Here is a 23899-nt window from a genome sequence, read left to right as displayed (position 1 = left end):
CTGATGTGTATTTAATTTTCTCTCAACGTTTTTACCATTTTTGCATAGCATCATGCATAGACACCTTACAGTGTTAAGGCGACCGCACACCTTACGACTCAATTTTGGAAATAAGTCTGCGACTCAATTTTGAAATAAAACGTAGTTGAATTTGATGCTAATATTGAGACTTGGAATATCTTACTGTGTAATGTTCTAAATCATCATACGAATACCTATGTTCAAATTTGTGACTATGCTGTCATCCTTCTTAGAATAAAAGCCAATTTAACATCTAGTCGTAATGACGCCATAGCAGTCGTACGATTGGCTACAATTTGAAACTAATTTGGCCTTTACTCCAAAGTACAGGCTTGAAATCTTTCAAAATGATTATATTAGTATTCTTTCAATTAATTTTAACCTCAAAAAAATGTTATGTTCCATTCACATTTTCAGAAAATGAGCGAAGTGCGATTTGTTCCAAAGTCGGATCGCGAACAGTCGTAAGGTGTGCGGTGGCCGTTATACATTGAAAAGGACCGTAATATCATTCGTTAATGACTGTTAAAGAAGAAGGTACAATATTGTTTCACTGTCTTTTATCATATTTGGACACCATGGCATGCAAACTAAATTTACAAACAGGTAAAATGATCACTATTTAGCAGAGGAGCTCCTTTTCAATGGCACAACAGAAAATTTTGGCTTCCAGGAAAACAATTCTAAATTAAAAGTGAAAAAAATTCATCGATCCACACTGTAGTTTCAGAAAAAAAATAAAATTGGATAAAAAAATGTGTAACTTGAGTTGTATTACATCGAGTGTAGACACTGGTAGAGGCTTATTGAAGTCGGCTTTTTCAGTTATCCCTGAATTTTCTTGCTACGCAGAGGGGACATCCTACATGGTGATTTTAAAGGAAGGATGCATGTATGTATTGTGGACCACATGCCCTTTTTTTTACAGAAATCAAAAGCCAAATTCTCACATTAAAGCTACTCATCAATAAAGAAATAATCATTTGTAATTCTGACCTTTCAGGTGGGTGTTCCATAAAGCTGCTTGTATATTACAGGCATCTGTATGAACGAATCATCATCTTTCTTTTGGTAAATGACACACACCAAATTTTCATTGTTATCGAATGGCACCTAAGAAAGGATCACCAGTCATTCGTAAAGTCACTCATAACTTATGAACAGCTTATGAATCACCCGCCTGAATGCTAAAGAAATCATGACATTTTATGAAAAATGTCAGCAAAGAAAACTTGTCATTCACTCTAAGTTACCATGGAAATGGTCAACAATTACAATAGCCAGTGTTTCTCAGCCCATCAAAACCAAGAATGTCACTGAGAAGAAACTGTGAGGGAATGACAACTTGTCTGTGCTGACACTCTTCATGAAATGGTTGCCCTGGGATACCATTTCATGAGGTCCTCACTGAGGGGCTTGGTAATACACATAAATGCCTTTCCATAAGGCACTAGCACATCAACTTGGGTTTTGAACCCGAAACGTTCTGATTTAGAGAACAACTACACAACCAACAAACCATCATGCCTCATATCTATATTCTGATATCAAGAACTGTCATCAATCGCTCGTCATTCTTCATTTAAAACTAAAAGTGATGGCTTGGGGATCATCCAGTAGGATCTGAACATTAAGAGAGAATTTCCATTTGGCATGGGCATTGCTTGTAGCTTCAAATGATATTTCTGTGTTTGCAAAGAGTTGTTTCAGTTTATTACTGACTGATGATAGCAGCATTCATGTAGCATTTCTAAAGCAGCAAATGCATCTCCCATCGATGACATCCTCCGCAGTTCATTCTTCACAAGCAAATGATGGCTAAGAATATCAGCTATCTCACAGCACCACCTAAGGTCACAGGAATCCTTGCGGACGTCAAGCTTCGGACTATCTCCCAAACAGCACATACCGACACCACTGGCAAGATGTCACACTTTTCTCATTAATCACACTCACACGCTACCACAGCTGGGTGATCCTCCAAGCAGGTTCCTGACTCCTATTCTTTGTCAATCTCCGTCTTTATGGGCTTAACGAACCACTTATAATATATCATTCTATTCAAGAGATGCCTTTGGTTGGCCGTGAGGTTCTAGGGGTCTCTTGATCTGATGTCTTTGTGGACGATCGTTGTTCAGGCACTATCCCGAGGCATCTCACAACATTCACACTTATCAAGGAAGGGATGATTGAGGAAGGTACAGTGCGTACAGGACCACTGCTGGCCCTCGTCTGGGTCTAGAACTGGAGGTGACACTGGATCTGAAACTTCATAAAAAAAGAAAATGAAATGATTATTGTTACTAATTATATTTCTCATTCACAAATCACTTTGAAAAAAAAATAACTGAAAATACTTCCCAAACATTACAGTGAAAACAATTGAACAAGTGCATACAAAAGAGAAAATATGAGTTTATGTTCATACGAGTTCACAAATCAATTGATATTAGGCCTACATATGCATTTCTTAAAGTTTCAACACCCTCAACGCCCCCCCCCCCACCAGTGACATTCATGAAGATGCTGATGACCATGATGATGATGATACATGTAAGAGATGATGATCAAGATGATGGTGATGATGACTGTGATGACAATGGTGACGATGCTGATGATACCGATGAGAATGATAACGATGAAGAAAAAAGTATGATGACAGTCTTGATGGCAAATTCAATGACTATGATGATGACAATGATGATCATGACTGTGACGGTGATGATGGTGGTGATGGTGGTGATGGATGATAAATGATGATGACAGTGATGATGACGATGATGATGATGATAGAAATAATGATAATGACAATTATAATGACGGTGATGACGGTGATGACCATGACGATGACAATGATGACGATGCTGATGCTGCTGATGAAAATGATAATGATGATGATGATGATAATGACGATGATGATGATGATAACAATGACCATGACGCAAGTACATCTGAATTTCCATTTTTTGTTCACCTTAATTTAGATTTGTTTGCATTGTAATTTGTTAGTGCCAAAAATTATTAGCACAGAAGTGACTTGGCCGTTTTATTCTAAACTCACAATGAGTAACAAACTTCTGTATATTAGCACCTCCTTATACTATGCCTTGTATAGCAACAGTCACACAAAAGACACAATGATCATGGCTGTTTGTGAAGATCAGGCTTTCCCTCTTGCAAAGGCATCCTTGACATTTTTAGACTTTGATTATGTCACTAAGGAAGGCAAAGAGGTTAGTTTTGTTTCTTGTTTCTGTATTTTTACAAATAATCAAGGATAAACTTGAATTAGATGGCATGTTTGATTGACTAAATGTACATGCATACAAATCTCATAATTTGCACTGCCATTGTGTATTAAAAAAGAGAAGCTATGTGCATTTCATTGTTACAATGTATTACACTGAACAAAAAGCAGGCAGATAATTGAACAGCCATGCTGAATGCCTGTACTTAAATTCTTAGAATGCTTCATTCTCTATGGAATAATAGAGGTTTGGATTTTTTTTTACTTTTATAAACAGTTGTTTCAGCTTCTGTGGTTTGATTTAGGGACTTGGTAGTTACTGTTAAATCTGTTTTGAATTCTTGGTGATTCATTTGGTAATTGAGAGTGGAGGAGCCATTTTTGTACAGGATTATCACAGCTAAGATACTGCTAGCAGGTTGATTTATACGGTACTGAAGCCGATAGTTGTTTCCGCTGCTGTGGTTGGGTTTAGGGACTTGTTAGTACTGTTAAATCTGTTTTGAATTCTTGATGATTCTTTTGAGTTTGGAGGAGCCATTTTTGTACAGGATTATCACAGCTAAGATACTGCTAGCATGTTGCAGGTTGATTTATACGGTACTGAAGCCCAAGGGAGATTGAGAACCTGTGAGAATCTGTCAAAATTTTGTTATTTTGGCCTTATCGTGAAATTTGTCACCTCTCTTCTTGTGTGTGTGCGCTCGTTGTGTACAAAGTCAAGGCAGTGGAAAGAAGTCACCACCGTTGACGAAATAAACGGCAGTGAATGGACTGGTGACATAAACCACGATAATGCCGTTATTTTCATAAACAATTATTTAACAAGGATGAATTTCCAGAAATATTTTGTTAATGAGCATTATTAGGTCACAGTTCAGAAGGACAAAGATAACATTCATATCACAGCCCATGACTGTAGAGACATATTTTTTGTCTTTTGTCAACATCGCTGCAGCCAAAATGACATTGATGAAAATGATGACGACGTCAACAGCGACGATGGTACAGATGATGATAGATATGGTGATGATACAAGAGCGGGTAACTATCAAACTTTAGGAGGATGATGATGATTATAACAATTAGGATGAGGGCAATAATGATAACGATGATGATGATGACGATGATGATGATGATGATGAATGATTAGAATGATGAAAATTTTAACCATGACAATGATGATAACCATAATGCAAATAATGATGATGATGTTGACGATGACAATGATGATGACGATAATGACGATGATAATTGCCATGATGATGATAATGAGAACAATGATAAATCTACTTACCAGGGACTATCGGTGGGCCTGGGGGTATAGGACCAGTGGGGCCTTGTTCAATATTAGCATAGAAATACTCCTGGCTGTGCGGGTTGGTAAAACCTAAGGGGAAAAATCACAAACCTTTATTGTGATATGCAGCATTTAACATCCGAAATGGTCAGGTATTTCAATACAAGCCGACTCGGCAATGTTAGTGAGCTTTAATGCAGCCATCTGAAAATGGACCCTCGCAATTTCACATTGAAAAAAAATATTCCTTTACACAAGAATCAACGATCGATGATCATATGTGTAGAAGTTACATTTTCATGCTACCTACATGCCCCTTAAAGGACAAGTCCACCCCAACAAAAAATTGATTTGAATAAAAAGAGAAAAATTCAACAAGCACAACACTGAAAATTCCAACAAAATCGGCTGTAAAATAAGAAAGTTATGACATTTCAAAGTTTCGCTTCATTTCACAAAAACAGTTATATAAAAGATCCAGCTACATCCAAATGAGAGTCGATGATGTCATTCACTCACTATTTCTTTTGTTTTTTATTGTTTGAAATATGAAATATTTTGATTTTCTCGTTATTGTCATGTGAAATGAAGTAGCATTCCTCCCTGAACACGTGGAATTCCATTACTTTAACATTCTGTGCTTCAGGCAAGGAGGTCCCAATCGTCAAATTCGTAAAATTAAAATATTGCATAATTCAAACAATAAAAAAATGAGTGACATCATCAACTCTCTCATTTGGATGTAACTGGCTCGTTCATATAACTATTTTGTTAAAAATAAGCCAAACTTTGAAATGTCATAACTTTCTTATTTTACATCGGATTTTGATGAAATTTTCAGCATTGTGCTTTTCTGATTTTTCTCTATTGATTCAAATCAACATTTTTCTGAGGTGGACTTGACCTTTAACTCAACACTAGTTTAGTAATCCAGAGGTCATGGGTCCAAATCCCTCTCTGGGAGCCTTTTACCTAGGCTGGGCCTAAATTTCACAGCTGCCTTTCATCACACTGCAGTAATGTGTGCTGTACCACTAGACAGAATCAATTCTGTCTTTAAAATAATTGGATAGATTTTCCTTTCTATGTATATGCCAATTTCTGTTTGACAGAAGACAACTTTTTATTTGTATTTTAATCCCATTTTGTCTGAACTTTCATAAATGTTTTTGATTTATAAAAAATCATCATGTTTAATGGTTTAATTCAAAGAAGTTTATTTCTAAGATAGCCTTCCCTTCATGAAGTGTGTATCATAGAAAGATTTGTAATGGTGAATGGTAGCATAGAACTGATTGAAACTTTGATCAACAAGTGTGTCTCCACGCAAAGACTAACACATACAAAAAAAACTTGCTACACAAGGCATGAGTAGGCTGCAATTCAGACCCTGTAAGTTAAGTGAAGGGTTTGCACAGCAGACTATATAGAACTCACCTTGCTTTTTAAACATATCAATCTCTTTGTTCATACACTCTATATCAATCTGGAGTTGTCTCTTCTCCTCTCTCATCTTGCTCAGTTCTTCATTCTGTGGAGATAATAAAAATCAATGGAAAATCCATTTAAACGTCACAATATTAAAGAGATCCTAAGAGGGATAACAAATAGGTGACACGACATTTGCTCCTGCGACAACCACTCTGGTCTTTATATCTCAGAGGGCATAGGGTTAGAATAAGGATTGTAATAGAGTTTTTCGTTCGGAATAATGTAAAGATTAGGGTTATGGTCTATTAAGTTCTTGAGGTTAGTTTTTATGTTTGGTTTAATGTGCAGATTTTCCATCGGAGCAATTGTCGCCGGAGTAAATGTCAAGGAACCAACAAATATGGTCTGGGGAAAAAAACATTTGTTTATTTGAACTCTCAACTCCATTCTTGAAGTGTGTTCTTTTAGATTTTACACATTACGTGACAGCTCATCCGATGAAAATTGAAATACTGAGGCGGAGGAAATCACAAACTTGATTCTTCAGTTTCTGTAGAAAGTGACAGCAATTTTCAAAGAACATTTTTGAACGTCTGACGAAAATTAGGAAACTGCAATGGATGGAATTGTTACACATCATTCTCAATATGTATAGATGCTTACGAAATACATGTATGTCACTGCCAATATTACTTCTTGAGAACTGTCAAATTTAATGCATAATGTGATTTGATCAAAAACTGCGTCTTCAGTTGTTTTATATAAAGTGACAGCAAATTTCAAAGAACATTTTTGAACGTCTGACGAAAATTATGAAACTGCAATGGATGAAATCGTTACACATCATTCTCAATATTTATAGATGCTTACGAAATACATGTATGTCACTGCCAATATTACTTCTTGAGAATTGTCAAATTTAATGCAAAGTGCGATTTGTTCAAATTTTGCACCCTAAGTCGGATCGTGAAGTGTGCGCTGTGCCTTAGAAGACAGAACACTGGGGACATAGTATCAAGACTAACCGATGGGAAGTGAGATCGGTGAGATCGCTTTGTATTGAGGTCCTGCTCCATACTCCTGATCTCTGCTCTCATTCTCTCTAGTTTCGTCTGCTCCTCGTCTAAGTCCTTTCTTAGTCTCTCTTTCCTTGCGCTCTGGTGCATGATCAGAGCTGTAGCAAAGCATAAGTGTTATGAAAATATGAATAATAGATTTATAACGCAATTTCCTAATTAGAATAGATGCTCAAGCTGCTTCAGAGCAAATTACAGAAAGAAAACAACTTCATAGCAAGTTTACAGAATGAATATATATTAAATGGTAGTCTGACAAAAAAGCTTACAGCTACATATCTCCAGGGTCACCTAACACAAAGGTTAACGATTAATCGTACATATTTTCATGATTGATTCATTTGATTGTACATTGTAGTCTATGCAATCAATTGTAGAAAAATGTTATACAAACATTGCCAAGCTTTGTGTTGCGGACCCCAGGTTGTCCACGAAGGTGGTCGCTAAAGTCTGGGTTTTCAAATTCCACAGGGTCGACCCTACACGTACATGAGCAAAGGCTTGTTCCCTTTGTGATTTCTTCTAAAAGATTAGAAGTTGAGGAACGAAAGTAACGTTAGTCATTAATCATATTCTTATGTCCATTTTTATGAAACAGATCCATAATAAACTTTATAAAGTCTATGGTAATTCAACAAATACCCCCATCTTGGCCAGAGTTTATTGACCCTAAATGATCTATGACCTTGGTCATGTGACCTGAAACTCAGGCAGGATGTTCAGCAATACTTGAATTACCTTCTGTCCAAGTTTCATGAACTAGGTCCATACATTCTCTAAGTTATGCTGTCATTTCAAAAACTTAGCCTTCGGTTAAGATTTGATGTTGACGCCGCTGCTGTCGGAAAACGGCGCCTGTAGTCTCACTCTGCTATGATGCAGGCGAGACAAAAATTTGATTATGCTCTCCCCGTGCCCCCCTCCTCTGGATATACCACTCATACAATGTACAACCGTCTCATGTTACATGACTCCCTATATTTAGATGTAACCCAATCATATAGAACAAATCTGCTTTTAGAACTATGTATCCAAACCACTGATCTATTCTTACATTCAAAAGCGAAAGCTGGCTATCTTAAAGGGAAAGATCACTTTCATAATCATATTTTACACCTAATGATTTTAATGTGAATTTGAACCGGAACTTTAGTGATACTGTTTTAAAAGATTTTTTTCTCATACGCACATTAATTGTAGAAGTTTAGTGGGAAAATTGTGACAATGTAATATCATTTTTAAGCTGCTTGAATCTGAAATTCCCAGTCAGTGGCTTATCTGAAACCTGGTTACAAGATAATGCTCTCACTGCAATATACAACTTTAATGGTTATACTTTTATTGGTCAAGGGAGAACGTGCAAAAGGGGTGGTGTAGGCTTTTTATATTAGAAATGACATTGAATATAAAAGTCAACCAGACTTACATGTACATGTAAGTGTGAAAGAATTACATATAGAAGCAATATGCATTGAAGTGAATACATGTATGTGTAATAATGTATTTGTTCTTGTTTACAGTCTACAGGTCACCTGGACAATCTGTTGATATGTTTTCACTTAAAACAATACTTGAAAAGTTGTGCAATGAAAAGAAAATTATTTGTTAGGCGATTTTAATATAGATTTGTTAAGTTTTAATAAAGTTGACTATGTAAATACATCTATTGACACTGCTCTGTCCTACTCTTTACATCCATTAATTTTAAAACCACTTGTGTGACACGACGATCTGTTTTAGATAACATAATAACAGACGATGATAACATCATTTTATCTGGTCTGATGCTTAGGGACAGTGATTTTCCGCGATCGCGGAAAACGGACGGAATTCACGGAAAAGGCCTTTTGAAACGGAAAGTGGCATTTCAAACGGAAAATCACGGAAAACGTATTTTCCCAAAAAAATACACAGAATAGCAACAGAAATTACTCCAAATTAACAACAAAATGAGAATATTAAATGGCCACAAAACCCCAGAAAACACGATCTCACTTTGCTACAATCATGACAATTCACACATCGTGATTGCTCTCGACATCAGCACACGACTCGATAGTACCCCACGATCATACCCGGCCGGCCGGGTTGAGCTTCACATCGCTTCAGATCGCTCAACTGCAAGGTCGTGTGTTGCTGCCCTCTACGTTTGAAGATGTAACAGCACGATATCGTGGTCTTAAAATCCAAGATGGCGGATTGGCGAAAGTCGTTGACTGATGATAACGATGTCCAAAAAACCCCAAAATTATCGATGAAATTTAATTTCACCGTAAAATAACGCTAATTATGTGAAAGGTGAGGATGTATGCATGCTAAATCAGTTTGAAAAATCATTAAATACACCAGCATAGATCCGATTAGAACGGATTCTATTGTGTTGTTGGTACAGTAGCATATACAAATTTTGGCCAGTGCGAGTGTATGCACTTTGATTTTGCTATTCAATGTGTAAACAGAATTGTCACTTTTCCGTGTGTACAAAGTCTATGGGGAAACGGAATTTCCGTTTTCTGACTTGCTGAAACGGAATTTCTGTTTTCTGACGTGCTGAAACGGAATTTGCGATTTTCTGAAACGGAAAAGGCCATTTTTTTGAAACGGAAAATCACTGTCCCTACATGCTGTCCGATGTAAGTGACCACTTTCCAATTTTTTCTATCAGTAATCTACATGTTACATTTAAGTTCAACATTGCAATTTTCATGTACTCTTGCCATAATAATGTTTTACCGAAGACACTGTTGCAATATTTCTGTACAAATAGTTCCATACACATGCATATGACTAGGAATGCATCAAACTTTCACTTGCCATTTTTTAAAACCTCTTTGTATAAACAATCAATATTTTATCAGGGTCCTGTTATTTGGAATTCCGATCCTTTGCCAAATTCGCAACAGTAAATCTCTAAATGTTTTCAAAAAGAAATATAAAACTTTCTTACTGGATCATTATCATTTGCATTAATATTGTAGGCTCTTGTATCGTAGTTTTGTTTTTGTCTGGGGTCTGTACGGTATTTTTGTTTTCCTAATTTTTAGTATAATTGTGTTATTTCAATTTATTTCATTATTGTATCTCGGGTTGGCGTTTATAAGGCTCGTCCTTTCTTGCCACTGCCCTCACTCATGTTAACTGGATTTTATTGTATATTCGATTCATCTAATCTGTTTATATGTTTGAACTTTGTTGATTTCTTTTCATGAGTAAAAAATAAATACGAATTGAATTGAATACGAATTAAATTGAATTGAATTTTCAAAAAAAGAGGGATAACCAGAACATATGAAGAAATATTGACATTTCCAGTGAAATAAAAATTAAGTAGAGAAGCTTCTAAAAATGGCCCAGTAAAATAAAAAAAATCATGACTTTTTAACTTCTTTTCCAGTGATGATATTAAATGTAGAATAAGGGGGGGATAATATTTCCTCATAAAATGAGGAAATGAGAAAATTTGTCTCCAACGGACCCTAAGCATTTTGGGGGCATTTCTCTGAGGAACATTTGTATTTAAAGGACAAGTCCATCCCAACAAAAACTTAATTTGAATAAAAAGAGAAAAATTCAACAAGCATAACACTGAAAATTTCATCAAAATCGGATGTAAAATAAGAAAGTTATGACATTTCGAAGTTTCGCTTATTTTTAACAAAATAGTTATATGAACGAGCCAGTTACATCCAAATGAGAGAGTTGATGATGTCACTCACTCACTATTTCTTTTGCATTTTATTATATGAAATATGAAATATTGTTATTTTGTTGTCATTGTCATAAGAAATAAAGTTTCATTCCTCCCTGAACACGTGGAATTCCATTATTTTAACGTTTTGTGCTTCAGGCAAGGAGGTCCTAATCGTCAAATTCGTAAAAATTGAAATATTGTATAATTCAAACAATAAAAAAACAAAAGAAATAGTGAGTCATACCCCTTTCATAAACCCAATGAAAATGAATTAGGCGGCTAATAGCAGCATAATTTGGTCGTAAAATTGGAGGAGGACAAGAGTTATCCGCATTACTCTGATGCTGCTATTATCCGCATAATAGCGGCATCGGGATAAGATTTTGAGTTTATGAACGCATTTCCAAATAATGCGGATAATTGCCATGGTGCGGTCACAAGGTCACCCTTTTCCAACACAACCGCATCGGAGGGGCACGCCCCCAGTTGTCATGGCGATTATCCGCCTTTTTCAGGACGGGCGCTCGTAAAAATAATGCGGCTTATTTTCGGAGTTTATGAACGCAATTTTTATTGAATTATCCGCATTACTCTTAGGCGGCTAATTGGAGGATAGGTTTATGAAAAGGGTATGAGTGACATCATCGACTCTCCCATTTGAATGTTACTGGCTCGTTCATATAACTATTTTGTTAAAAATAAGCGAAACTTTGAAATGTCATAACTTTCTTATTTTACATCCGATTTTTATGAAATTTTCAGCATTGTGCTTGTCTGATTTTTCTCTATTGATCCAAAACAACATTTTTCTGAGGTGGACTTGACCTTTAATAGAGTGCTCCAGGGAAGAATCCTTAGCTTTTTACTGGTATACCTGGGAAATACATTGTATGACTGTACGAATAAACATGGAACATTGTGATCATAGGAGTGCAGTTCAATTGTCAATTATTTGAAGAAAACAAGTATTTATAATCTTGAATTTATTTCTAGACAGCAATGTCAAAAAGATTTCTTTTTCTTTTAATTTGTACTTTTATTGCTACCATATTAATAACAGGGACTTCCCTTTTCATGCTCCCAATGCCATGGAAATTCCCTATGGGGGAATCTGCTTCTAAACTCTGTATCCAACACTCCTGTTGTGCAAAATTTTCCATTGTAATCATAGAGCCTTTCAAAGCTTTGCGCAATCTTGAATAAAATTTTCCCTATGAAATGGTATACAACTGTTACCGCTGTCATGGAAAACTTTGAATACTTTTACAAGAGTATGTAGAGTCTTTGAAACCTTTGCGCTATCTTGAATGAAATTCCCCCTTTGAACTGATATAAAACTGTTTCTTTATGCTACTGTAAACAACATAAAAAGATTGGATTTCTAAATTAGTCTACTCTTTAGGGACTTTCCTCTGAACTTCCTGCATGTCTGCTACCAATGTCGTTATAGAAACTCGTAGGTGGTGGAAAAAACACCACTTGTATAAAACCACATGAAGCTGTAATAATACATTAATTGACTGTCATATTACAATATTTAGTTACGACCACGTAATTGACAACAGATACAAGGTTTGTTTGATTCTCCACACACTTAGCATTCTTGCTTCAATGTCAACCCAACCCCCCCCCCCCCCCTTCCTCTTTATTCTTAACCTAGATTCAGCACTGTCTGCTATGTAAATTACATCAATAACATCCTTGATAGTCAGACAAGGGATTTCCCATTTTGGGGATATTCCCCTGGTTCATATCTTGATACCATGAGCTGTAGACACATACATGTACATGTATGGAAAGTAAGCACATGTAAGCATTCCACTTAAAAAGCACCGAAAGAAGCTGCAATCACAAAAAAGCAAATGCAGAATGAACTGCTGTGAAGTCTAAATGTATGAAGATATTGTTGCCCTAAAAATACATCACAATCCATAGCTCAAGCAAGGTGCTATATAACTTTTTAGAAGCACTTGCCCAGTCGGGCAAGTAAATCTTTAAATTGTTTAAATATACTTGTCCAAATATCTATTTCACTTGACCGAAAAATCCTTGAAAAAACTTTTACCTTTTCAAAAGAAAGTTGGTCATTCTACTGTGAGAATTTTTCTTGCCCAATTTGGGCAAGTAGTTTTGGTCTTTACTTCAAAAGACTTGCCCGACTCTAACTTTTACTTGCCCCGGGCAATCAGGAAAGTGCTTATGTAGCACCCTGGCTCAAGTAAATAAGGCCATCAAAGACCATGGCCAGAGCTGCCTATTTGACTGCAATCAAAGCCCCTCTCATATGCCTACAAAATTTGTTGTGTACGTTTCCCATCTCTGCTGTAATAGGAGTATGCTCCAAAGAAAATTGACCTTGCCCTCAAAATATGATCAGTGCGATAATCATTTTTCTCTGTCATCCCTGGCGATAAAGCTTATAAATGGCTATAATACTAATTAATACTTCATCTATGAAAATAAATTACTAGCATCGATTGTGTGACTCTTGTAAGACAAGCGGCAATTTTTACTTGCATGGTGCACCCTCACCTATAAGTGAAATTTCAAATTACTTAACCATGGCATTGAAACACAGAATGTTTTCATCGCGGGATAGCTTTGAAGGTGCTGAAAGGGATTACTCTTCAAGGTTCAAGGTGACAAGGAGAGCAAGATCAAAGAAAATATCAAAATAGCTCATATTATTATTATTTCATCATAATTATTTTGCATGCAAAGATCTTATCTCATCATAGCTTGTAGATTGTCAGACATACCTTGGTTATATCTAATTTCTTCTTGACTCCCCATTCTATGTCTGTGCTCCATGCTCTCCGGCCCTTTGGTTGCTGGTCTCTGGGAAGAGGTTGGGTACGACTGTTGCACTTGTGTCCTGTGTCTCGCAGCGCCATGAACACCAACCCCACCTTCAACGCCGCTTTCGGGGCGGGGTGAGTACACCTCCGCCCAACGCTCCGGCTGCGAGGTTTTCCTCCTCACGTCCTGTCTGGGCTCTGGGGTATTGCGCTGGTGCGGAGCGACAGGATGTGACGTCGCCACGTTGGGTTGCCCCACAATGGGCATCGGTGCTGCCGGTGAGTTGTAATGGGAAGGCGCAGTACTGGTGTTCTGACTGACTGGGACGTGCCTTGGCGAGGCACTTCTCGGATACTGATACCCCGCTGCAGGGGATGACCGTCCGTTTGATTGTTGTGAGGCACGTAAAGCATGAGGATCGATGGGCGGGAAGAACGGGTTAACAGATGGCGACGGAGTCCTGTCTACAAGAGGGGGCGATATACTCGGCAAGGTTATACTCGATTCGAGTCCGATACTGTCTGGGGTGCCCGGCGTTCTACTGCCATTCCCCGCATCATAAGTTCTGCTAGGCTGTGAAGGGGACGTTGTAGGTTGGACTGGGCCGGGACTTTTAGCTCTTTGTCCAGAGTCCTGTAAGTTCACAGATATTTTTGAGACCTGAAGAGGCGGTCGGTAACTGTATAAATCTCTATACCCCTGCCAGCCACTGGTCGGTTCGTTCGCTTCCGACGTCCTGGTGGGTGGCGGGTCTACGTTGTCTCCTCCCGCGTTCATGGTTGGAGGCCAGGTGAGCTCAAACCAGCCGTCGCTGTTTAATCGGCCGTCCTGCGAGGCCTCTTCTTGTGGTTGTAGGTGCGGTTGGTGGTGCTGTCGGTGCTGTGGTGGTGCTTGTTGTGTGTAGTGTTGCGCCGGATCCATTCCGGCTGTCACAGCACACATGGGGTCTCTCCGTTCCTGAGCCTGGCTTCTCTCTTTCAGCTGAGTGATACACAGGTTAAGGTTGGTTGGATTCTGAACAAAAAGAATAAATAAAACAAAAATTTTAAATAAGGAAAACCACATTCATCTCATGCTATATGGAATTTGTTGCAGACTATGGATTCATGAAATTAATTTGTAAAATATGAACCATTATCAATCCCTATACATATCTCATGGTAATTTCAGAATTGAGTAGTCAAAGTCTTGAAATAATTTAGAGGCATAATTCAACTTCTCCAATTACTGCTCTATTATCATGAGAACATCCACATCAAATATACAATTTGTCTTTTTTTTAATCAAGAAGAGCATCAAAGCCTCTTGTCATCTTAAGTAGGCAGAGCACGGCACTGCATGCATTTAAAATGTGCTTAAATAAGGAAAGTCAACATTCAAATCTCCATATTTCATCTTCATTCCGCATGCGCTTTAAATAGGTGAAGTTTGCAAGAAAATACTTGTGATAAATAACAATTGATAATCAATTATAGCTGTAGCACTACATGTAGGGAATCGGTTAACATTTCTTGTTGCACGAAGCAGATGATTTGATTTGGGGACCCAAATAATGTTTGCATCAATTGCAACTTTCTTGCAACACATTAATTAGACACACACTTGGTTTGCCATAGTCTATTCATTTGTAAATTTGTGCATAACTTAATAAACAGCTTTGTGACACCTGGTCCCGTCTTCCAAAGAGTTGAAATGGATCCAATCAACCACAACTATGAAAAGCCAGCAATGTCAACCTATTTTCATACATCCATCGCTTTCTTAAAACTTTCTTTTTTTTAAGAAGAGAAGCGTGCTTCTCTGCTTAAAATGGACATTTTGCAAATTTCTTCAGGACAAAAATATGATAGATGAATATCCATATACTTGAGGTTGATCTGATCAATCATAACTCTTTGTAAAAAACAAGACTCTGTAGGCACCTGGCCTTGGTGCGATGGATCGGATCAATCGTAACTCTTTGTAAAACAGGGCTATGTAAGCACCTACGTCCCATAACACAAAGGTTAGCGATTAGTCGTAAGCTTGATATCTACAAATGATCGTACATTGTAGCCAATGGAATCGATCGTAGAAAAATGTTCTACGATCATTGCTTATAGCTTTGTGTTTCGGGTGTGTACTCACAGTTCTGAGGCATTCATCAAAGACTGGATCAGGGAGATGTGAAAAGCGTTGTCGTAATCGTTGCCTTACACCTTCCTCTACTAGAGCCATACTGCAAAAAGAATAAATGAAAACAGAATAATCATTACTACCAGCCAAAGACAAAAATCTCAATACAGCTCTAAAATGCGCACGTGTGAACATCGATTCCTCATTTACCGACCAACTTGAAAACACATTCACTCACAACCTGTTGCTGGTGCACCCGATTCAAGTTTACTGTACATCATGTTGACGATATGTAAAGCGGGTCGACATGGGGAGGTGACGCGTTGACACACATGTACATAGACCTTTTTTTTTTTTTTTTTTGCTTGTCAATTTATTTTCCTACGTCCCTAAAATGTTTTGGTTGAGAACCTTAACTCCTGAAATTTTTGGCTTCCGCCGCCAATGCACATGTACACCCGCTGTACATCACCACATTCTTGTTTACCAGGTGCCCATTGCAGAAAGAGTTGCAACTCTAAAAATCATGCGCAACTTGAATTTCAACCAATCAACAGCGTGCATTTGGGACTTGCAAATTATATTTTGACTTGCGTTTAAACGCAACTCTTTCTGCAACGGACCCCAGATCAAAAGTCTCTATCAATTTACACATCTCACTCAATCTCTAACCGCACAATTACAGAAAAGGCAAAAACAATTCTTCTTCTTCTTCCTGTAAAGTACAGACTGCCATTGGCATATTATCGTACTTGTTGTACTTGTCAAGTGCCCAGATGAATAGTGCAAGTAAAAATCTCATCAATATCATCAAAACAATTTATGTAGATGGTAGCTACATGTAGCTACTTCTTAAACTGAATTTAACCAATTATATTGACAAGTAATTCCCAACCCTAGTAAATACATGTATCTGAATAATGTCAAATTCCATGTACATTTACAATGAAGTTTTAATCTTTTTTTCTATCAATTCATTCATTCAATGCGATGATATTATCTACCGGATTCAATTATTTATAACACTTCACATTTTTTGAAAGATACCTGTATGAAAACAAACAAAAGAAAATATTGGAACAAAAACTATACAAGACAATGAAGAGATACAGTCAGCAAATCACTTAATGCATCTAAATTACCGGTAATTAATATCCATTATGAACAATCATCATCAGATGTGAAGGCAACACAAGACAAATAATTCATACACAACACATTGCTGCACATACATGTACCTGTGTACAGTACATGTTGTCAGGCTTGGAAGTGAAACTACGGTACATACACAAGTACACACATGCCTCAATCCTGGCAACAAGTAATGTACACTTACCACGTACGTGCAAAGCGCCAACTTAATGTGTTCCGCCATCTTGCTTGTTGGTTGCCGATAAAATGCGCATTTTCAGATTTTTTTACGCTCTGTCATTATCCATGACTGAAACATTGACCAATCAAAAACTAAGATTCTATAAGAAATATGAATATTCATAAACGAAAGTATAAACATAGATAATTTAATTTTATGTGAAATTTAAACACAATTCTTCAAAATTGGGTTAGTTTTATGTCTGTAAAATGACCCTTAAAACCAAAGTTTTTTTTCGAAAAAATAAGGGTTTTCCCAAGTTGTCATGGTAACATGGCCTGAATTACAAAAGCTTAGCAAACACTTTATTTCAGTGATCGAGGATGTATTTGTTTACGGTATACGTCTACAAAAGTTATAACATTTTTTTCCAGACCATGGATGAACTTTCAAAAAGAGATATTTTAGGCAAGTTTTTACGATTTCCGGCAATTTTCTGACATAGGCATTTTCAAGACATAGTTTTTTCAGAATTAGAAGAAGACATCATGGATTTTCCTAATTATCACGACGGATATGCAACTTACTTGTAAATAAATCAAACAAAGTCTATGATTTATTTTCGATAATGCAAAAAGAGACATTCAAGTCTCTGATTGAGAGCCGCAGATTTAACATTCGCACGGCGCAATGGTAACGTTTTCGCCGAATTCGTTGGGGCGAAAACACCAAGCGAGCCGTCCCACTCACCAGTCCCGAACGCTGCGCTGTATGTTTGATGATATATCTGGTGCCATTTCGTGCTTATAAATTTGTTTTTTCTACAATGCCACTATCTCATTAAAATTATTTGTCATGATAACATTGAAAATATTATCGTTTAATGGCCCAAAGGATCGACTGTAATAAAATACACTTTGAAATATTGTCAGAGAGTGATTAGTTAGGTGATGTTTATGGTCAGAATTTAGTCATGGCTTCGGGTGAACTTACGCGAACGCGGTCACTTGCTCACGGGGCGAGTCGGCCTGGCAATTTGGTGGAGGGCCGTTACGTGCAGTGCAGCAAGAGCAGAGTTGGGGAGTTAAGTAAAAATACTTTGAAATAAGTAATCTGCAACTATTTTTTGTCTTACTCTTATCCCTTTAGATTAATTAGATAAGAGATTAAAATTCTAAAAGATTAAATCCAATTTTAGACAGTGGCAGAACAGAGTGGTGCTTTATAATTTAATGGGGGGGGGGTCGTGCATATGCCCCCAATTCAGAAAAAAAGAGGAAAAAGAAAGAGAATCTTGTGAACTTGTTCAATTGGATTTTTGTTACCAAAACATCAAAATTATGCTCATGTCGGTTGCAACTTACTAAATTCTTTTTAAATTTTGCCTGATCGATACGCCATATCGTGTATAACCCCCAATTTTTTTTCGCTCGTTCATGTCGTTACGCCACTGATATAACAGCTAGTTTATGCCAACATTATTTGGTTGCGGGATCAATTCAGCTATAGCTAAACATTTATACTTTATGCCTGTTCAACTTCATACAGGTTTAGGCCTGTATTTATGAGATATTTTTAAGATCTATGGGTGCCTTCATTATTTTCATTTTCAATTAAAACAATTATTAATTATGTATTAATTTAGTATAAACCTCCATGATACATTTTATTGTGTTAAATCGTGCCATTTCTGTTATATTAAGCCCTTGTAAAAACATGCTCAGTAGCAGACCCCCTCCCATATATAAACACAATATAAATGTATATAAAATGAATTGACCCCCCCCCCGGCTTCCCTATCGAGGACAAAATGAAAAAAAATCAAAATAATTGACCGCCCCCCTTTGACGCGGCAGCTGTCGGTGGCATGAGTGGCATGATGTCTTCTTTGACTTTTTTGCGTGTGAAAATAATACTGAAGAAATATAGGGGCACTCTAAGTGTCCCCCATGAAAATCAATCTGGATCTGCAAGTGCATGGGGCTGCGCCCTCTCCAACGTCATAACTTCACCATGGCTCCGTAACACAAAGATTAGCGATCAATAATCTCTAAATGAATTGGCTAATCAAGATCAATGTTACACGTGCATTTGTCGCAAAATACTGACTAAGAACCAATCAGAAGCGTTCTTTCATTTTTGCTATTCATCGTAAACCTTTGTGTTACGGAGTCCATATGTTTACGTCCTAGCTCTCATATTTTTCATCTCCCTGATTTTTGGAAGAAAAAAAAACAAGGCGAAAGAAAAGAGTGAAATAAATCCAATACGATTAATCACAATTTGAGTTTTTTGAAAGAATTATACTTTATTAAATTCTACAACCATGATGAAGAATAAACAGCAATCTTGATAAATTCTGGGGGTTTTTTCAAAAAATAAGAACCAATTAACTTTTTTCTGATTTTTCTGTCACTTTCCACATTTTGAAGAAAAAAAATTAAGTTGTTCATCGACGCCCTGCACTGATGATGAAACTGTATCCCCACTGGGTCCTCTTAACTCCCCCCCCCTCTCTCTCTCTCTCTCTCCCCCCCCCCCCCATAAAGCGCCTTGCTCATTTCTCTTGTCTCACCTTGACCTTAATTAGTTAATCTTAACGATTTGGCGGTACTGTCAAAGGTGACTGGTCGCCATCATAGCTTCATCCCCAACAAACACGGAACAAACAATCACAACAATATTCTGGTGTTCGACCCAACATCATTCCGTTCAATACGCGTAAGGCCATACGTGGGCATGCACAAACAACGTGGGTTCTCAAAAACTGACCCGCGTTTGGACTGAAATTGTGATTAAAATAAAAATGTTATAAATATCACAAAAATATGGGTATAATAACGGATATTTGATTAACGGAAAAACATCAATCGCTTATTCATAATAATTCCGGAAAAGATTTGAACGAGGTTTTTATCAATGGTAATCAAGAGGAATTAGTGTATAGATGAATGGCGCTCAACGTTAGCCGGGTGAGGGCGCGCGCCAAATCTGGCCAGAATCTGGCAATATGGCGTCGCCCTTTAAGCTGACGTTGGGTCTATGGCTCGTGCACGTACGTGTTACATGTATGTACTTTAATGTAATGTAAATACATGTACAGAAGCTCACGCCTCTGAGCACTATTACTTCGAATGAGTACTATATACCGGTAAATGTACATGTAGGCCTATGGCACGAAACATGTCTATTATTGCAAATGTACAGTAGCCTATGCGCTACATAGAAATACATACTGTAGATGTACATGTAGTAAGTATGTCAAATTGAGTCAAGGGGGGTGTTTCACAAAGTTCAAAATATGACTTCGAGTCGCACTGAAATGCAGACGCGCTCACGATATGTAACGCACAATCCTATTGACAAATTACGCAGAAGTGCGCATTTACATGATCTGACAATTGGCATCATATGGCATACCTTTTAAAACGCACGCAACTAGACATTTAAATGCAACTGTTAGTCAACCATAAATCTTTGTGAAACACCCCCCAGACAGGGTCGTCATAAAAACAAATTATGTCAAATCACTTGAAGGGTATCATTTGCATACCAACCAATTTGTACCTTGGTTACCAATACATGTAGCATGTTTGGCGTCATATTTTGCTTTAAAAAAATATTAAAAAATCAAATTATACAATGGTATCAAATTTTTATGTTTTTATTTAATCATTTATTCAATTACATGTAAGTGTATTCTGCAATAGACAATGGGCGATTTCAAGTTCGGTGTTGATCTTTTGGTGTTGGTGTTTGGTCAATTTTTACATGAGTATAACACCAAACATAGATTGAAGATAGTCCTGAAAAGTCACTCACTGGTTGTTGAGATGTCAATGATGTGATCTGGATCAGTTTTACAAACTCAGAATAGGTATTCCAACACTACATGTACATGTATAAACACCAACATTAACGCTGAAGTTCACCGGACTTAAAATCACCCAATGTTCTGTGCAAAAGTGGAGCCTGTATGTGTTATGAATGTACATGTACATGTGATCCTATGTATACACATTATAGTGACGATTAAATAGCCTACTGCAACTCAGTACTCATTCATCTAAAAATTAATAATACATTAACATACTGTACATGTAGCTTTCTATGCTTTGTGATCTAATAAAGAGTTCCATGATATTGTTGATGCTTTGAAAGAAAAAAAAAACATGACTACATGTACATGTATATCAAGGTAAAATCTGTTGACAGTCAAAATAAGAAATAAATACATAGGCCTACATACATGTAGTTGTAATATATATGTATGGATATGAAAATAAAAAATTGTTGGTGTTTGCAAACCTTATTTAGATTATAAATATCAATCAATTATTAATCTTTGATACTGAAAATGCATGCTGGTGTTTAAACCTGATGAAGCCAACAGTGGTTGGTGAAACATTGCAACTACATGTACATACAAAGAGTTGAGTTTCAACTTTGCAATTTTCACAAATTTCCAGTATTAAAAGATTAATAGCTGATTGATATTTTTAAGTTTACTGGATGAATCATAATATTCATGGATTTAGATTACAAATTAAATTTCAAAATTCATGTTATTTTAAAATTTTCAAAAAGAAAAAGAAAGAATCCTCACATTTACATGTATGAGGCAAGTACAATATGAACCAGGGGCCCCGTTTCATAAAGCTGTTCATAAGTTACAAATGACTTTAAGAATGACTGGTGACCCTTTTGTGTGCTATATGATATATCCCTATGTAGCTGACTTATGTATAAGAACATGTTCCAGTCTAAGTTGTGCATAACTTTACGAACGGCTTTATGAAACACCACCAAGGAGGCATAATTGTATGCGTACATATGTACATGTAGGTCTAAATGTACATGTATAGTAATTATGACATAGCACGAGATGGTAAATATTTTAGATTGCCAATTCAAGTGGACACTGCAGACATTGGTAATACAAAAATGTTGATTTCTATGTTATAAGAACTAAAAATGTACATTGAAAAAAAATGTCAAGTCGATGCATATAAACTGAACACATCCTTTCTACAAGTATGGAGACTAATTACAATGTACCTATATGCACGCTACACATACATCTACATGTAGGCCTGTCCTGACGATCTATAGAGAAAATGGCAGTTTTTAGTGCGTACTTAGTAGTAGTACTAGTATGTGATTGTGTACTAAAAATTGACTAGACCCACTGCCTGTAAAATTTGTACAACTTACCATTACCACCGTCAATAGGCCTACAGCACAACGAAGTCTAGATTACTTCTGACACCAAGTGATCAGTTTAAGTTTTCACTATAATTTCCACGATCAGTTGTTTTGTGAGTATTTGTACTCAAACACTTCCCAGTTGCCTCTCACGAATAAAATGTGAAATACTTGTATACAATAAGCAAATGTATGTACATTCATTGTACAATTCAACTCTGAATGAGGGGATTCCCCTTGTGAACTCTTACACACACACACACACATATACTGTTTGTACACCAAAGCGAATACACACACAAAACTGTTGCACGCAGCTGTAGTAATGCCAACGTGTATAAAATGACAAGGCTACTAAAGTACTAGGACTATACACACATGACTATGATAACGGATTATCTACATGCTTAATACATACGTAGCATCATCACGTGAGATAATAATGTGACTCATGATCACACAAGCCATTAATATTTTAAGCCTTTTAGTGTTCAATCTAGTATTTAAAAAAAAATCAGCAAGACAGAGTATCCCCTTTCATATCAGATTTATACAGGCCTTTTACACCGGTATTCTTTCAATTCAATCAACCATAAAAATTGTACAGTGTACATAATTATGCAATAAATAATACAAAATAGGGCTAGGACCATAAAAAAAAGCAAACTGCTTGTAGAGAATGGCCCCGAAAAACAAGAGCATTGACAAAATTTACAATTAGAAACAGGAAACTAACAAAATTAACAAACTTTATCAGCAGATATATAAAATGCAAACACATAAACATGTACTGTACACCCTCACACACGCATGCACACAAAAACCCTGGTAATTTTTATAGATTTTCCATTTAGAGTAGGCCCTTTTAAAAAAGTGTTTGAGTTTTGGGAGACTTGTTTTGTTTGTTTGAATAAAGGTGGTGAATATTTATTATGGTCAGCCATTCAAGGATAAATGATACAGAAGTTATTAAAGCCAGCCTAAATCCAATGTAGTACTACAAGTATACAGTAAGGCCCAAAAAAGGTATAGTGGATGGGGGGGGGAATAGATCGGTCATTTTTTCTTTCTGAGGCTGTGCATAAGACAGGGACTCCTCAAGTAAAACATACGCATTTGAACGATACACATCACATGGAGATCTAGGGTTCTGGCGAGACACTCGAGCCTCCGTTCAGAGTACTGTATGTTCAATTGTATAAAATGGACGATGTTTGCCTGCCATTCACCACTGAAATTAGAAGCCGAAAATTCCTCAGTTGGGAGAGTGTTAGACTAAAAAAAAAGATGTACGCAAAACCATGAAAATTCGGGTCCGTTGGCACATTTTTTTTCTTTGTCAAATTTTCATTTGAATAAACAAATCAGCAGGTTTGATGTGGGATGGTTGGGTTACAGCAAACAAACTTTTTGAGGGGCCTAAGAATATGGTGTGCACAATTATGAACACATACATCCTAAATCAATATTTTTTAATATTCATACTGTGGAGAGCAAGCAATTAGGTATCAAAACAAAAGTAAAAACTGCATATGTTTAACAGTTGGATTCATCTATTTCACATTATACCATTGGTAGCGGGCAGATATTAATAAACGTAGTTGCAGTAAACACAGATTTCATATGAAAGTCTGAACACAGTCTAATTGTCCATATATCATCTTAGATCTAGATCTGGTACAGCTCCATAAAATGAACTTTG

At 36.8% G+C, this 23899-nt stretch overlaps 1 protein-coding gene across 2 annotated transcripts in view; it reads right to left on the bottom strand.

Moving 5' to 3' along the window:
* Nucleotides 1-428: 428 nt before the first annotated feature.
* LOC121414467 (TGF-beta-activated kinase 1 and MAP3K7-binding protein 2-like) overlaps nt 429-23899 on the bottom strand; it is a 40296-nt gene continuing 16825 nt past the window's right edge. The window contains exons 1-7 of one of the 2 annotated variants that reach the window (XM_041607649.1): nt 22207-22533; nt 15693-15783; nt 13526-14579; nt 7025-7173; nt 6006-6099; nt 4566-4658; nt 429-2289 (exon numbers count right to left, since the gene is read on the bottom strand). In XM_041607649.1, coding sequence (XP_041463583.1) covers nt 2156-2289; nt 4566-4658; nt 6006-6099; nt 7025-7173; nt 13526-14579; nt 15693-15782 — 1614 coding nt within the window. In that variant the 5' untranslated portion in view covers nt 15783; nt 22207-22533 and the 3' untranslated portion in view covers nt 429-2155. Of the gene's footprint in view, nt 2290-4565; nt 4659-6005; nt 6100-7024; nt 7174-13525; nt 14580-15692; nt 15784-22206; nt 22534-23899 lie in introns of those variants that run through there. The other variant, XM_041607648.1, reaches the window with a different exon arrangement.

The sequence above is a fragment of the Lytechinus variegatus genome, chromosome 4 (genome assembly GCF_018143015.1).
Source record: "Lytechinus variegatus isolate NC3 chromosome 4, Lvar_3.0, whole genome shotgun sequence".
In the NCBI taxonomy this organism is placed as follows: domain Eukaryota; kingdom Metazoa; phylum Echinodermata; class Echinoidea; order Temnopleuroida; family Toxopneustidae; genus Lytechinus; species Lytechinus variegatus.
This window is presented reverse-complemented; position numbering and strand designations above follow the sequence as displayed.